General features: G+C 38.6%; 1 protein-coding gene across 7 annotated transcripts in view; it reads left to right on the top strand.

Annotated features, from left to right (window-relative positions):
- LOC126856885 (uncharacterized) overlaps positions 1-17,317 on the top strand; it is a 312,768-nt gene extending 295,451 nt beyond the window's left edge. For 4 of the 7 annotated variants that reach the window (XM_050605856.1, XM_050605854.1, XM_050605857.1 and 1 more), the window contains 7 exons: positions 9,020-9,232; positions 9,409-11,052; positions 11,588-11,836; positions 12,314-12,769; positions 13,036-13,311; positions 13,715-13,981; positions 14,390-17,317. In XM_050605856.1, coding sequence (XP_050461813.1) covers positions 9,020-9,232; positions 9,409-11,052; positions 11,588-11,836; positions 12,314-12,769; positions 13,036-13,311; positions 13,715-13,981; positions 14,390-14,562 — 3,278 coding nt within the window. In that variant the 3' untranslated portion in view covers positions 14,563-17,317. Of the gene's footprint in view, positions 1-9,019; positions 9,233-9,408; positions 11,053-11,587; positions 11,837-12,301; positions 12,770-13,035; positions 13,312-13,668; positions 13,982-14,389 lie in introns of those variants that run through there. The other 3 variants (XR_007688422.1, XM_050605855.1, XM_050605859.1) reach the window with 3 other exon arrangements.
- Positions 17,318-17,696: the final 379 nt, after the last annotated feature.

The following is a 17,696-nucleotide window of genomic DNA, read 5'->3' as shown; positions in this document are numbered from 1 at the left end:
TTTCTCTTGTAGCTTCTTCTACCTCTTTTCAGCCTGCAAAGACATTAGTTACGCCACTGCCGGATGCTGCAACCAGCGCGTTTTGCGCTCAAGATTTAAGTCGAGTATAGCAGCACCCTCCAAGAGTTCGCGTTTTCCCCAGCAAACTTGATAATCCCGCCCGGTAATTATTTAAAGTTTTCGACGTCTGGATCTTACGCGGGTACACCTCTGACAAAAGGGGGAGGGTGTCTCCGAACGAAGGTTTATCTTTGTTATTTCTAACTGTATGCAATGGAATATTTAATTAACGCCCTAATACAATAATTGAGGCAACTTGCGGTGGAATATTTAATGCTTAACCGAACTTAAAACTAGAATAGCTACTTCTTCGCACCGGCTGTTAATAAATGTATGCATTCATAAGTGAGTAACTTGGTTCTCTCTGTCAATTTACATATTGGCTGTTACATACATATTGTCTAAATAAAGCTTTCATTATAATTTAAATATGCATGCTCACCATAAATATTAAAAATGTCAGAGCTCTTTTTTCCATTAGCGCACATATAAATTATTAATTTGTGAACGATGAATTGTTTGAATTGATATTGAAAGCGTATTTACTAATTTATTATATTTAATATGAATTTATATTAAATTTTGCGCTGCCATTAAAAAAAAAATCATCATCACAGATAAAAGTTATCGCACTTGATTATTATTGCAGAGAATCCTTTTAAAGAACATTTATAAATTACTATAGTTCCATCGACATCTCTGATTATTTTATAATGTGATTATTTCATGATATTCAGCAGTTATATGCAATAGAAGCAAATTTACAATAACATTGTAGAAGAGATAATGCACATATCAATAAATATGTATCGCTCGACAATGCATAATGCTACATAAGCACTAGAAAAAACCGGCAATATACATTCGCGTAAAGACATTATAACTCGATATTAATCCGCGTGACGCTTACATAAAAACAATTTTCCCTCATACAACGGCGAATAATTCCGAATATCACGTTTCGCTTTTATATTCATATATAAGCTGTTGATCGAAATAAACCGGAATTTCCGAGTAGGAAAGTGGTAGACAGGGTGATTCAGAGACCTTTTAAATAATTTATCATTATATTAAAATATACGATTGCACCGAAATATCAATGCTTCATCATTGGTGGTAACAGTGTTTGTCAAAATATAACACAGTTCTTGTAACCTGTTTAAAATAAAAATCAGCAATAAAAATAAATTATATTGTACATAGTTAAATATAATTAGTTTTTATTAGCATAATATTTGCAATACGTATCTCTTTTGTATTTTATTAATAGTATGCCTTTTAATTTGTGTAAAAACATCAAATTTGATATATAATAATATAAATTATTAAAAATGCTTTATTCTTTTTACCAAGATTTCAATGAATTTTTCAATAAAAATACCACCAACATTTCATCGTTTATTCGAAAATTGAAAGAGATAGACTTTGAATCACCTTATACAGATCCCCGTGTGGTGAACGGAGAATTTCATCCAATCGTACTCATTTTAATCGGCCGTCATGCATATCAACGAACAGAGTGGCAAGCAAAAGAAGAGAATCGAGGATATTTTCCGCCGGTTTCCATTCACTCGCAGCGAGAGAAAGCTTGCGATAATTCTCACCACCCGTTACTGTTTTATATTTCTCTCACGTATCGGTCTCACGGAGATAAGAACGAAAGTAGAGAATAATAGTGAAGAAACAAAACGTCGAAACGCCACGTCGGCAGCTTTTAATGTGTATGACATACAAGTGAAACGAATGAAAAAAAAAGTGTAAAAAAAACTTACGAATTGAAAGAAGGAAAAGAAGATAAAATAGAAAATGCGACGCAAGATAAGAGAAGATGTTACACATTTTGCATTTCGTGCTTCTTTGATTGCATACAGAATGCAACAAATTATCTCTTTACTATGTCTCAGATGAAATGTGAGAAATCATTATTTAACTCAACACGAGATCAATCGGACAAAGAAATAAAATAATTTATTTTCTAGAAATTGATAATGCTCTTTTTATAGAGAATTTGGAAACAAATATTAATAAACACAAATATTAGCTGTAATATTAATGATATCAATTTAATAAAATTTTAATTTAATACTATCATATATAAAGATTATTATTAATATTTCAAATATTAAAAAAAAGTTGTTTCTCTTTTTTAATTATACTGTTATATATCATTGTTTTTATAAATGTAAAGTTTAATTATTTTGTATATTTTCTCATATTTACACGACACAAATGGAAATTAAATTTTTTCAACTTTTTATCAATATTGAATTTTGATCAATATTAAATTAAATTTTTTTTTATCGCAGATCTGAATCATATCGCGAAGAATTTCGAATTTCTGGCAATACTATTTAGCCTGAAAAATATCAACCATAGTTCGAAACGATTCACCACTATCTCTAAGCCGACTATCGTTCTGTGCATGTCCGATTACTCGAACCGTTTGTTAATACTCAATTTGATTGCTAACCGAACCGTCGATCGAAATAGTCGCGACATCAATAACCGCGATACCACACCATCGACTCGATAGCTCAAAGTATAGTAGCTCGGTAAACTATCAGTCACCACATTGAGTCCTGGATTTTGATCAAACAATTTTTAAGGCTATAAACAACGGTTTCAATTATTACCAAATATATATTATAAATTAATATAATTGCAATTCATCTTCATACAGTTTTTTCTTTTTATATAATTTCACAAGTAATGGAATAATAAAATAATATATATCATATTTATATCGCATGTTCATAATTTCTAATTAAATATAAATTTATTTATAATTTCTTTATATAATTTACTTTTTTTTAATTAAACTTTGTTAATTATTTAAAATTAGTTTTTTTTTTTTTAATCATGCCACAGAATTACAACTCTACGACTGTCTGACTTAAGATCATCGTGATCGTAGCCGACGGTTTGCCGTGCGCTGTCAAGCACAAAAGACGAGTGCCGAGTGGTAGAGCGAGGAAAGCGTGTCGTTTCCGAAACGGCCATAAGTTTTCCTACCCCATGGGGAAGTCGGCCACGGTCCATTGCCCGGCACCATTCGCTCAGAAGCTACCCGGTACATAAGACGACGGTTTTCTTTAATTGCTCGCTGCGAAGTAGATCTGGCAGTCGATCCCCATAAAAGTTAAGAAAATGTCTTGCGGCAAATTATCTCCTAACGAAGAAGGAGATTCACGTTGAATTTGGCAACTGTTAAACATACTAAAATAATTCAATGAATATAAACTCTAAAGAAATTAAACTGTTTACAAAAAGAAACACTAAAGCAGAAAATAAATTCTTAATAAAATATCTAATTATATGAACGTGACAAAATTTAGATAAATGTATCAGATATTGATTTTTCAAAAGAAGAGAAAAATTTGTAATATATTAAAAATTAAAATTATAATTTTCTCGATGACATTTTTCACTGGCAAAAAAATAAAAGATGGCGAATAAAAAAAAAACAAACCCCCCAAGCACATCGTAGCGAAAAATGATTTACAGGAAGTACGTTTTCGTTCGAAAAGATCAATCGTATCGCTCTGAAAAAGAATATTTCTTTAGAGTTTCTTGCACGTCGTCTGACGGCAATGGGCGATAATTCGTCCATTAATTCTGTCTCCTTCACTTGAGAGGAGATGTTGGCGCTTGAACTTTCGTTAACCTTTCCACGTCGCTCTCATATCCGCGTTATTCGTCCACCACGTCTGGACGAATAACTAGAGATTCTAGTGACACTTATTTCGGTAAATGTAGATACCTCAATCTATATAGATTTCCTTCGCCGCTTCCAACAAAAACGCCGACTGCATCTATACTTTAATATGCGATTGAAGAGTTCATTAATTTTTTTCTGCTCTCCCTTCGTCTCCTTTTCTTCGGCGTTAAAGAATTCCATCCCCCCTCCCCTTCCCCCTCCTGTGATATTGTACATGTATACATTGGGTGTCCTGTGAATCGAGCGGCGCTATATTCCATGCAAATACAGGGAAAAATTCCGCTGCAGTCGATACATCAATCTCAACATTTCCGGAAAAGTCGACCGCGGGGTGTCTCTATAATACACTCTTATATATTGAGAAGTGAACGGAGAAATAAGGATACTAAGAGAGTGATGTATGATATTTTAACGTAGAATATAGTTTTCAGGATGTATCATCTTTCGAATATTATCAGACGATGTTATATAGATGTTTCTCATCAGTTATCTATCTATCCGCACTTTATACTTTGTATTTTTCTATAACAGATGTTTCGTTCGCCGTAAACTATTGACGAGTAACATGATCGATCGCAACCAACGATTTTCACAACTATTGTAAAGATCACTTTCTCTCATGGATCATGTCATATAATATAGATTCTATTATATATGCCGAGAAAAGACCTCAGGGAACTCGCGTCAATGACCGTGATGTCGCTTTCTCTCTTTCTCTCTCTAGAGTCCATGAAATGAAAGTGTTTCAGGATATTAAACCGTCACGAACCCGTAAGACGTTATTAAACTATAAAGGACAAAATTACTTTGTCCCAGAGAAGGAGGTACATGCATAATTCTGTCCTCAACTTCTATATAAAATCCCTTCAATCAATTATACTCTAAAAAGTGATGTCAAATTTGTCGTGACTCGATGATATTATCATTAACGTTTTTCTTTTTTTTTTTTTTTTATAAAAATAACTAAATGCGGCAAATTATTCAACTCGAAGCTTATTTCATGTAACATTAAAAATCTTGTAATATGTTCCCGCGTGCCACACGCATTTTAGCTATTTAACTTTCCATTTTTAACTCTCAAATATTACACAAAATAAGGAAAGGATCAATATAATCTAATAACCTCCCAACTTCGCATCAAGAAATCCCGGCGTAGTGTCGACCGGCTTTAATAACGATGCAAGCGGATAAGACCGTCCGGAAGGGCTCTGATTCATAACGATACGCGTGTTCGGGGCGAGAAACTTCTCGTAGAAATATTGCGGAGCTCGGGAAACAAGTCGCGTACCGGGGCGCAGCCGGCCGTCCGGAAAGGCGAAACAGATTTCCTTTACTGCCCTTCTGCCCCAGCGACGATGAGGACTGTTACGATCGAAGGGACCGGGCTCGGAAACTGTATTCGAAACGCGTCGAAAAACGATTTATTCGGGAGGTGGAGAGATAGAGAGGAGGAGAGAGGGTGTGGAGGCATTTTTTCTTTTTTTTTCGAACACCCGCGACGCGAACACTCGCTCACAATTGCCATAAGTCGAAATCGCGTCCATTACGCATCACCTTGCCAAGAGAGGATGGCTTTACTCGCAGATCGCTTTTTTTTCATGCCGCATTTCGCTTTTCCTTTACCTTTACCCCGTCGCGAGCTTCGCGTCGGTAGTCGTCGACATCGCAAACTCGTCGTCTCCTTCCTCGCGGTACTTTTACACCGCAGGGCACAGATGCCTGTAATATTACATCCTCCGGTCCCTTTTATGGATATTGCTACGCCGCCTCTGCACCGTACATCCACGCTCCCTATCTGTGTGAATTATTATACGCGAGCAGTGTATATATATATATGCGCGTCTACGCGTATATATCCGTATAACGTCGACTCGACCGGGCTGTCCTTATTATTACCTCGGAGTCTGTCGTGAATTTCAGAGTTTCCTGTTTCAGTTGTGAAGTTTAAGCTTCGTTTCGGACTCGTTTATGTCGATTCAAGAAATCGGAAAATTTATAATAAAATCGGAATTATATAATAAAACGCAGTTTTTTTCTACAAATCCCTCTTTCATATATTTGAATATACGGAACGATACAAATGGCATTACTATTTATATATATAATTATTATTTATTATATATAATAATTAATAATATACTTTCATTCTTTTTCTATCTTTTCAAAGAAATTAATCTTTTTTATTAATGCGTGCCTGCTCTTTTTTTTCTTATTTTTTTCTAAAGTCTAAAGAAATGTTTGTTATTTGTCAAATAAAAGTTAAAAAGAAATTTCAGCGTTTCATAATGTAAGAATAAAAAATATATTGACATTATAGAGAATTTATTTCTAACATTAAATGCAATAAAGCAGTATACTTTCTTGCCACTTTAACAATTATCAACTTTCCTCCTTATTTAATCACAGCTTAATGCCAGCACAAGCCGATGAAACTTATTCGGGCCACTTCACGCGTCTCATAAATATTAAATACCTTCCTTAATTCGGATTCTTACAAAATCTGCGAAAGCACTATCGCGCTCACTTTCGCGCTTCCATTATTAACAATTTTTGGTACACAGGATCTGAGTTTGAATTATTTAAATTTCTACGGGCGCGTGCATTATCGCCGATCTATGCGAATATTCCGATGTCGCTTCTCTGTCTCTCTCTCTCTCTCTCCTGTTTGTGTGCTCGGTACGCTTCGTCGAATTTCATTATCGAACATCTACTACGGTTTAGTCGATTTCTGAGACTTCGCAAATTACGGAAATCAAGGGAGCTTTGGTAAGGATACTCCCGCTTCCTGCTTTCGCGCGCTCTTCTCGTTCCCTCGTCGCACGCTCAACTGGCTCAGATTATAGTGCCTCTCGTCTATGATATCGGATATAGTCGAAATCAATCGTTCAATGACTCGATGAAAGTTCACGCGAAGCTCATTCTCCGGTGCGAGGTTCGCGGCCATTTTGCCGGCGCGGCATAAAGGAACGGTAAAAGGTTTCCGGCAGAAACAGATGTGAAAAGTTGCAGACGGCCGAGCGGAAATAAACTGCGGCACATGTCGTCGCACCCCGTCCTTATCCTTTAACGTTCTTCCTTTGGCGCCCTTTACGACGTTCGTGCCGGAGGGAGGTAGGAGCGCGCCGAGACGACCTCGCGGCGATAAAAGGCTAATTGGCAATTTACAAACGTGGATGGGGTTATCTAAACACCGTATAAACGCGAATGACGTCCAACTGTATCAGTCGTAGAGTCCCGAGTGCATAAAGGGGACGCATAAAAAAATATACGTGTGGACAGTAAGAGCGACGACGAGAGGTGACTTCAGACAGACAGATTGTACAATACACAGTGTTGGATAGAAAGCTAGGTACTTGAAAAGCATTACTTGAATTAAATTCCGTACGTCCGTTGCGCACAGACCTCACATTAATGCGAAAAGAGCACATTGTCAAATGCAACGCGTTAACGTTTAGCGATATTTACGTTAATTTTTTAGTCACCTTTTAGATAAACTTTTCTCAGTTATAAGATGTACTTATCTGAATTCACAAATTTTTATGTAGCTCGGATTTAAAATCGATATTTTAATTTGTCCAACTACTTGAAATTTTCATGTGATATTACAAAAGATAATCCCGGCAAGAATGTAAGTAGCACTATTATTTGCAATTCTCGCAATTATAGTTCCAACGTTTCTCGATCGAAAAAATCCGCATGAATTCGCTATCGCAATTTTTTATGAACATTCTCGCAGATCGTTACTGGATTCCGATGCAACGACGCGAAGAAATCCTTAGTCGGCTTTTTCAATTTACCAACCATTCCTCCTTCCATCACACAATGTACGATTTCAAATCGTATCTCTGAGCGAAAAAAACAACTTGAATGCATGCAAAACATGCGAGCTATTCGCAATATTATCTTCCTTTCCTTTATTTTATATATTTTCCGATTTGCGATATATTTAAAAAAAAATCTTTTTACGTATAAATATCGATTATATCTATTTATTATGCATTTATCTTGGATATAATATAATCAATATTGCAAAAATTTTTGGTTACACATTATATATTTTGACAGAGAGATAGCAGTTTTTCCATTTTTTATATATAAGCAGAATAAAATTCAATTTTATGTCCTATTACGTCAGATATAATCCGCGAGCCATCGTCTAGCTTGCAATTTTTTTTTTTTTTTATTCGACGCATTTCGCAACAGCACACGCGATCGCGAAGTTTATCGCCCGCGTGTCCAATTCGCAATAATTGATAGCTTGCAGTGCTTTCTTCGAAATTTCTTTTATCCGAGTAACTATCCTTTTAACTGCCTTTCTATGTTCATTCTTTTACGATCAGACTTTTATTTGCACGGCTAAACAGCAACAATACGAAGATTAGCCCGTCTGATTCGATCGTCTGATCCACGCGCCCGTATTTCCCTGCCGATCTCGTAATTGCCCTTTTACGTTGATCACTATTTACTGCTGTATTTCGCATTACGTTGATTATTCGCATCTAAGCCCACGACCGCCTGTCCCCGGCCGCGTATAGTATGTATACGGACGCGTGATAAAGCGCGATAGCGAAACGTAGGTATCTCCTGCGACATATCTTCCGACATTTTATCGACGTCGTAATTTAGAACGAGGCGTCCCATGGATATCTCGAGCCCCGCTTCGACCGATTTACGACTCCGAGTAGCGCGCACCTGCATCTCGAGCCTCATTCGTCCTGTTCTTCGCGAATATTATTTTTCCGCGAAATAATAGAACCGAATAAAGAGAATGTTATGGAATTTACGTGAACTCGAGATAAAATTTTGCGCGCGATGGATGATGTATCTCTTTCGGAGAAACAAAGAGCTTGACTTTTATCATTCTTTTTATAATCAAAATTAAGGAAGCATTTCTCGACCCATGTTTAATGAAAACTTTTTGTTCAGAATTAAATTTTCTATTAAATCTCTCAAAGTTTGATCGGAACGTTTGGGTCCACCCTGTATGCGCAATGACATGTTATATTACAAAAGACATATTTATACTATAAAGTAAGAAAAAATGCTAGTAATATGATAAGACTTTTATCACATTAATGTGTCGAAGAATTTCTGATGTGCAACGACGTGAAAAAATAAATGTATGCCTTCGACAGATGCGAATATTGTTATATAAGAATTTATATTTATATTTCATATAAAATCTGCATTACCTTCTTCGCGAAAATCCAAGATAAACACTGGCTATTCTTTTATTCGCAGACTCGGAACAATCGCCGGCCGTATACCTCAGGGACGATCCACTATTTGGTACCCTTCAATTGCAGCAGCACAGCGAGCTCCGTGCGCCTACGGCGGAACGTGCGGCTTTCTACCTCGATGCAGCGGTCGCCGGTCGTCAACGGGAGGACGGCGACGCGCATATGCTCTATACATTGCACGTGTACCAATACAGCGTCGCCGGCAAGGGCGGAGGTAAATAAATCTTAGTCTCGAATTCTCTTGAATCACCCCATTCCGCTTACCGTCCGATTTTTCATCATCCTTATTTCAGAGTTTCGGTATAAATATACACATGATATCTCGTTATTCTCTCGCTCCATGTTATAAAATATAAAATTTAGCGTCACACATATTTCTCGACTGCGCAGTTGCCGGTGGCAGAAGTCGTCTACATCTGATGGATCTAGGAAATTCAGACCGCGGCAAGTCCTCAGGCGGAATTCCTCTCTCCGGTCTGGGCAACATTCTCCTCGCGATCTTTAACGGTCAGAAGCATCTGCCGTACAAGGAACACAAATTGACACAACTGCTCAAGGAGTGCCTCGGCTCTTTGACCTGTCACGCGGCTATGATAGCTCATGTATCTCCCAATGCCCAGCACTATACGGAGACACTCACTACCGTTCAACTGGCGTCGAGAATCCATCGGATGCGACGTCGGAAGATCAAGTTTGTCGGCGGCGGCACGCAAGGTACCGGAAGCGGCGGCAGTTCCGGCGAGGAGGCGGCCCGGCAGAACAGCGAGTGCGATCCCAGCTCGAGTGATCTATCCGCCGACACGGTGATTTACGTCGGTCCGAGCGCCGACGATGCCACCGACGGCGAACACCCGCCAGTCTACATACCCAGCTTGAATTCGGGTGACAATCGTTGCGCGATGGGCAGGGTGCTCCGCGGTTCCGCCGCCGAGAGACCGAGCAAGATTCCAGAGGAACGCAGTCCGGCGCATAAATCCAAGACGGTAAAAACGCTGACGCAGACCGCGTCGAAGCAGACCTCGCCGGCGCACAGCGCGACGCCGAAAGCGAGTCCGGCCAGAAAGAATTCCTCCAAGAGCGCGTCCTCAGTTTCCAAGAACAACGATTCACCAGGTAGCAAGATCCCGGTAGCGGCGCCGAGCGGCGGCTCCGACGAACAGTGGATAGACGGTCCGAGAATCTCCAAGTCGAAGGTCGCGGAGGCCAGACATATGCTGAAAGATTCGCATCACAAACGAGAGACGTGGATCGACGGGCCGATGCAGCTGACCAGCGCGCCGGCGCTGCAACTGCACGCTCATCAGCATGCATCTTCCGGTTACGGTTTCATGGACAGCCACAAGAAGAGCATGATTAGAAAATGGGTGGAAAATCAGTCGTCGCAGATACAGCGGGCGAAGCACGCCGGGCCACGGCTCGACTCTTCCAAGATGTCCTCCGGTCAGTCGTCCGGTCAGTTTAAAGAATTGACGCAGTTCAAAACCTGCGGCGGGATGGAAGACGACGATACATCATTGTCCACGGCGGAGAGCGATAGCTTGAAAGCGAACGAGATCGAGGATATAACCGAAAAATTGAGCGCCAAGCTGAATCTGCTTAACGTTAAATCCAATACGGACTCAGGGTTGGATTTGACGGCGAGCCCGGTGATGGATGACAGTGTCGAAAAGGGGAAGCTCGATTTGCCGGATGACGAAGACGACGATGAAGAAATCGTCGTACCTCCGCCGTTACCGTTGATCGAACCACTCAGTAACGGAGTAAGCCGAGAAGTCTCCATGGAAAGTCTGAATCTGTCGCACAAGGATATCGTTCTACCTTCCAGGCATTCGTTGTCTTCGGAGGATGAGATTTTAGAGATTGTCGAGGTGGAAGATTTGGAACCCGTACCTATGCAGGATTCGTGTTTACAAGTGACTGAAGAGGACATCGCGCTATGTATGGGTGAAAATCCTCTTCCTGAAAGCGATCAAGAAGAACATCCTCTAAGAATTCTTAGCCAAGAAAATCTCACTATAGTGTCAACTTTCACAGGTGAGTTTTTCTTTATGCAGACTACTCAATTTTCTAAACACTCATTATATTTCAATATTAATTATAATGTAGAATAAATATTTATAATACCTTTTTTCAATTTACAAAGATTGATTTATTTCACTATAATTTATTAGATATTTTCTTGTGCTCCCTTTATCTCGCTCTTTAAATAAAGATAGCATAATTTCTGTAAACATTTTTCTTTTAATCATATTCGATTTCTATTTTGTCGCGATTATTTTTGTCACAAAAACTTCAATAAGTTTATATGAAAACTATTCACCTCATTGTTTCGAAATCGATTTTTTATCTTAAAAATATGGCCATGCGATAGAAAACAATAATTCACTTTTCTCGAAGACAGAGACTTCGATATAATTATATGTCATTGTGTCCCCTTCTTCAAACCAAAGCGGACAGCTGTCTTATAGTTCGGCTATTTTCTCCCATCCGTTCTTATCCGACGACTTCTTACACGATAAGATATAAACTTGGACAAACGAAAGATACGAGACAGAAAAATAATTTCCAGACTCCATGTCAGTGATGTCAGACACGGAGAGATACAGACCGCATTATCCGCCGCCGGTTGGCGCCGGTGTTCTACCTAGGCCATACTTCGACCACGAGGACTTTCTCGAGCAAGAGACCAGGCACAAGTTCGATCAGCTAGCCCGCCTGCATGAGCTCTACCAAAGCAAACTCGCTCTCGCCAACGTTTCCAACTCCGTGACTTACCAGAGAGAAAACTCTTCCATCGTCAACGTACGAGATGCTCCATGTAAGTTTTCGCGATTGAAGATTCGATCAATTCTGTAGATGACAAAAAGAAAAGACATTTCTTTCTTTTACCGCTACATTGAATTCTATCAAGAGACGGACGTTCTTTGTCTCTACTTCTTCTTTGTCTAGGATTACTCATGTACACAAGCTAATTCCTCACAATTTTCGATCATGATCGTCGCAATTGAAAGCAATTTCAAAGTCGTAAGATTTTGATTCACTTTTAAATTTGCGTAAATAACAGTCTTTTATTTTATAAATCTCTTTTATGTTTTTTTTTTCTAGTTTCTAATAATTGAAAAAATACGATACAATAGAATTCATCGAAATAAACAAATTAAAGCTGCGAGATCTGTCGCTCAATTAAAAATAAAATATCGTTTTCAAAAGTAGAGTAATAAATTTTAATCAAGACACTACAGCCAGCAATCTGCGGTCTACATCCAGTATAACATTAACGCAGGACAAATTCCAGCAGCGACCGTCTTCCGTCCGCCGTCTCGCTGTCAATCCTTGTCCCTTTCGGATGTCTTATTCAACGACAACGCGAGCAATCACGGCAGCATCTATAGTGAACCTGCGTACATAGCCGGCAAACCCGATCAGGAGAAGATCTGCGATAATTGTCGCCAGAGTATGTCCAGACCAGCAACGGCTTCTTATTGGTACCCCAGTAGCGTCGCCCATCTCGCCAGTCCTAGAAGGTACTGCGGCAAGTTGGGCGACTGCAATATCTCCAGTCTGAGGCATCCGGATGGCGCTTCGAATCCCAACCTAAAGGAGGAGATCGAAAGGATACCCGGAAACGGAGCATCCGGCTCAGATCCCGAGGAAGAATATATAGAGGCGAAGAAGCTATTCACGGCTGCCGAGAGGTCTGAGAGAACGGTAACAGGAAAATCCGACATCGAAGAGGATCTAAAAATTCAAGGTACGAATAGACACTAATCTAAAAAAAAAAAAACGCTTTCAGATATTTTTTAATATTTTCAATATTTTTATAAAAATTTACGTTAATTAAAAATTGATAAAAAGTTCAATCATACAGTCTTCTTGATTTAAATAATAAAAATATTGAATTATACATTAGAATAAATTTTTACTTAAAAATTAATAAATTTGTCGGTAATATAAATCAGCGCGCTGTTCTGATATTAAAAATAATAAAAATAACATTTATATATTTTTATATTTCAGGTGGCACTTCCTTGCAATTGTCGATGCCTTCTCCGGCGCCATCCTCCGGACGAATGCAACGCAAGATCCTTAGTCTCGGCTCCTCGTTCGGTCTTAACAAGGAGAGCTCCGATTCCGGTGCGGATACAACGCCACGAGCGGCTAAACTATCACCGGCCACATTGTCCAGATATCGTGCCGAGAGCTCCGGTTACGATAGTGTCGTCAGAGACAGCGAGACGAGCAGCATCGCTAGCGACTCGTCCCGACAAACCGGAGCGTTACAGGAACATCAAGGTAATCATCTTTAAAAAAAAAAAAAATAATCAAAATTGGGATCGATATACATTTAAGAAAATGCTTATGTGAAATTAAAATATAAATAATTTCAGAGAAATATATTCTTTTTTTTTTATGTAATAGTTGCAGTTAGTCGATTTTTTAGTTCGTTTCGCATGGAAATTTCGCCCCATTTCATTCCTTACTTACCGTATCATGATTTATCACTCAACTCTTTCTAAGACTACCTAACATTTGACTCTAGCCAAGTCTAGTATGCAAAGCACGAAAATATTGTCGAAAGCGCCTTCATATTCCTGGAAAAAGATACGCAAGCCCTCTAAAACGATCCCACCGTACGGTGATTCTCCTCAGGTGGCGCGCTGGGGGTTCTAACTTCGACGTTGTGCGGGTGTTTCAGCGGTGGGACAGCGGGCGGCAGGGTACGAGCTTCGGCGGTCGCGGGCCCACTGCCGGGCTCAACCGGGGCCGCCCGCGGCGTCGGCGATTCTCGCGTATACAGGCGAGGACGTAGACATCCTGGACAGACGCGCGCGGGTGCGCTCGAATCCACGTGGAACGATGTCCAGGATACACAGCCTGCGCCTGCGCCAGCGCCTTCTTAGGCTGGAGCTGCGCGATGCCAAAAGACGCCTAATGGTGCCCGACACTCGCTGGGACTATAATCGTAAGTATCGGCTTTCCCGCGATATGCAGATCAGCAGCAGATTCGAATATTACGTACGGATATTTTAATTTCTTTCTCCCATTGCATTACTTGTTGTTATTAAGGAAAATGTATCCACGATTTTTTAATATATAATTCTATTTATAAGTAAATAAATAAAAATCTTAAACAATTATGTGGACATTTGATATAAATTTATTGTAACATAGATATTTTAACAGTTTAATCATTCACATGTATATATGTGTGCATATTCAAGTAAATTTGATTTAATAATGAATATTATCATATTCACGATTTTAATAATATTTTTACATACATGTATAATTTTACAACATATATACATATAATAAACTTTGATCAGCGATATCTACATATCATTACGATCATATCTGATTTTAAAAATAGTGTACGTGGAGGACAGTATGGACTGGCGAAATCCGTCATTTTTGGAAGCTCTAACGGTCGAGACGTGCATTCTACAGAAAAGAGTGGAGGCTTGTAAGAGCCACGTTCTTCTGGTCACCTGCTTCGACTCTTGTCCTCAGCAGCCGACAGCGGCCGAGATTAAAATCACCTAACGTAGACTTAGATCAGCACGCACGACCGCGTGTTGATCAGCAATCCCGCCCATCCACCTACGAATTTAATCGTTGAAACGAGACGAGCGAGGTCGCCGAATAAAATGGAATAAATTAGCAGAGAATGACGTCGATGTCGCTCGACTCCGTCCAGTAGTTGTTAATAATATATTGTGGTCATCGTCATGTATGTCGTCGCTATTGTTAAGCCTAAAACGGTACTAGCAAGATTAAACGAGAAATAAAAGAAAAAGTCTCACACTGAAATATCGCACACGTACACGCACACGCACGTGTCTTATTGAAGTTACATTATAGAATTTTAACGAAAAATGTATTCGTGTTAGAGATTTCGCGATTGTTTCAGTTTCAACGATGTTTCTCAGGATGCAGGATGAAGATGTTAAATAATTCTTCGCGTGTTATTATAGCGACACGAGTAAGTTAGTTTCAAGGATAGTATTCGTGCCGCGTTTATATTGGCATTAATGATTTTATATACATGAGAGTTGATACTTTGTTTTCACATTCTATTATTAATCAGAATCATTTAAAATACTATTGCTGCCATATTGTTTGACTGATGCCATTAATAATTTATAAGAGATAGATTTCCGACCTAAAAAGACTGCCGGCCAACCGGCCAAACTGCGTATTCATCGAGAATAGCGACAAACAAAACAAGCAAGTAAAACTGTCGCGATAGATTAAAGATATTTATCTCAATCTAGAAAAAATACGACACGCGTCCATATTCGTGATCGAATCAATTAACCGCGAATTACAAGACGGTTGAATGAAAATCGAAAAAAATTGATCGTAAACGATATCGTAAATATTAGCTGTAATAATACAAATAATCTCGATTATACATTATCAACAATTGAGATCGTCTACAATCTGGAGAGCAGCGACTGACTAAATTTTCCTTTCTCTATGATATCGCCATGATTCAGGGAGAGAAAAGAAATTCGGCGATGCTAATAAATTTAGATTGTCGATGGAAATGGTTTCATAACAATAGAAGTTAGATGTTAGAAGTATAAAAATGCAAATTTTTTTCATTAAAATATCGAGCTTCAATTTTGAGGGGAAGCCAAAACGAAAGAGAAATTTGCCGTGGGTGAAAGAACAACGCACTGCCAAAATAGCGCAAAAAGAAATCTTTTATACCATTAACGATCGATCGATTAACGAAATGCGCCGTACGTAATGTATTTAATACACGCACGTTAATTCATGGTATTATCGTAGCTTTAATCGTTATCAGCAGTTACCGCACTTTGTAGGGTTCTGTAACTCACTTAGAAAGACGCGAAAGAGAGAATGATAGAAAGAAAAGCGGAAAAGAGGATAGAGTGAATGAAAGAAAGAAACGAACGCGTGCACGGATGAAAAGGAAGAGAGATGAGGATAAAAAGAAATCATAAACTTTTTGCTAATCGTAAAAAATGTTCGCGCGAGTGCTATTGAAACTTATAAAAAAAAAAGGAGAAAGAGAAAAAAAGAGAGAGAGGGAAAAAATGAGAAGCCCAACTCTCTCATTTCCGATGTGAGAATGTTATGCGAAGAGAGGATGCGGAGAGGATATAAGCATAGGCGGGAATAAAGTCGGGAAGAATAAAAATAGATGGCATAAAAATAAATCGGCACGGGAGTAAAGTATAGAGGAGGAGAGAGAAAGGGCAGAAACAGAGATATTCTAGTTTTCTGATGCGAGTTGTGAGGAACCGATACCGATGAAAAAAAAAACATACGACTCGTTTTTCTCTAAACTGTTATACCTTGAGGTTTATGCATGATACACACGTATATGTATATGAATATATAAGCACACACGCATACAGATACACACAATGCAAAACAATATTGTACGTGAGTACCGACGTGAATGAAAGACGTACACGCGACTGATCATCACAAATATACATAAATACGTATTTACACTTTGCATTTAGCATTAAATGCGAGCATCTCAAATATTTACTTTTCACAGTGTAATATCTCTAATATAATTTTAAGATCGCACAGCGAAGATTGCAGACCAAAAAAATTCGATATCCGCATTTAGCGTTAAATACGAGATGTAAATGCGAAGGCACAAACGTCCTTTTCACAGATTGCCAAGTGACTCCTTCGTGTTGCCCTGCGCTAATTAAAGACATCCTACACGTTAGTTTCTCCTTATCTCGCTCATCAACGACGAAAGATGAGTTTACCGTTGAAATCGTCGTCATTGCTTTATCTGTCGGTTCCGTCTCTTAATAACGGATATTCGATCTTGTTGATTATTTATCGCAAAAATACGATTTTTCGTGTTGATCGATTATTCAAATTGTCGCGATCAGCTACGATAATTATTATACGTACGTTCCATTTGCTAATCTTCCCATGAAAATATCAAGGATTCATTTCCGTTTTTTCGAAAATCGCGGGAAATGTTTTTATTAGTTTGTCGCGTCTAAAAGTCGTTAAAATTCGTGCATGTAATGTATTTGTTTATTTATCGTCGCGCGTGTCCGAATTCAATCTGAGTTAAAAACATTGCCAAGAGCGTATCAGTCCGTCTGCCGTGAATACAACAGTAATAATAACGAATTATAGTGATAGTAATTATTAATTGTAACTAGCGATGTACTTCCACTTTCCGCCGGAAAACATGCGTTTCTGTACCATAGTACTTGTATGATATTTATATTTTATATGTACAAATTAGTCATGTAATTTCTTGTAATAAAGATCAATTTACAACGTGCATCCCGGAATCATTGTCTTTATTCCAGATATCCTTATTAAATTTCAGTTGTCATATTTGTAAACCATTAATTATTTTTCTTTTCTTAATTATCCTTTATTTCAATTGAAAAAAAAAAAAAAAACGCAAGAAAAGATTCCTTCTGATGATATAACGCAATATAGAATGAATCTCAAATTCATTATTTTTCAAAGTGACTTATGCCACTTCCAAAATAAGTGTCTCACATACCGTCATGCACTAAACGAGCGCAAGAAGAAGAGCGACCCTGACGAATTCCTGAGACAATTTATTGGGATGTTCTAGGCCACGACGCAATTCTAGGCAGCGTATGCGAATGTAGGTCCACCTCCGTTTATCTGTCGACGTTTATACTTTG

Source organism: Cataglyphis hispanica, chromosome 20, assembly GCF_021464435.1.
Source record: "Cataglyphis hispanica isolate Lineage 1 chromosome 20, ULB_Chis1_1.0, whole genome shotgun sequence".
NCBI classification, from domain to species: Eukaryota; Metazoa; Arthropoda; class Insecta; order Hymenoptera; family Formicidae; genus Cataglyphis; species Cataglyphis hispanica.
This window is presented reverse-complemented; position numbering and strand designations above follow the sequence as displayed.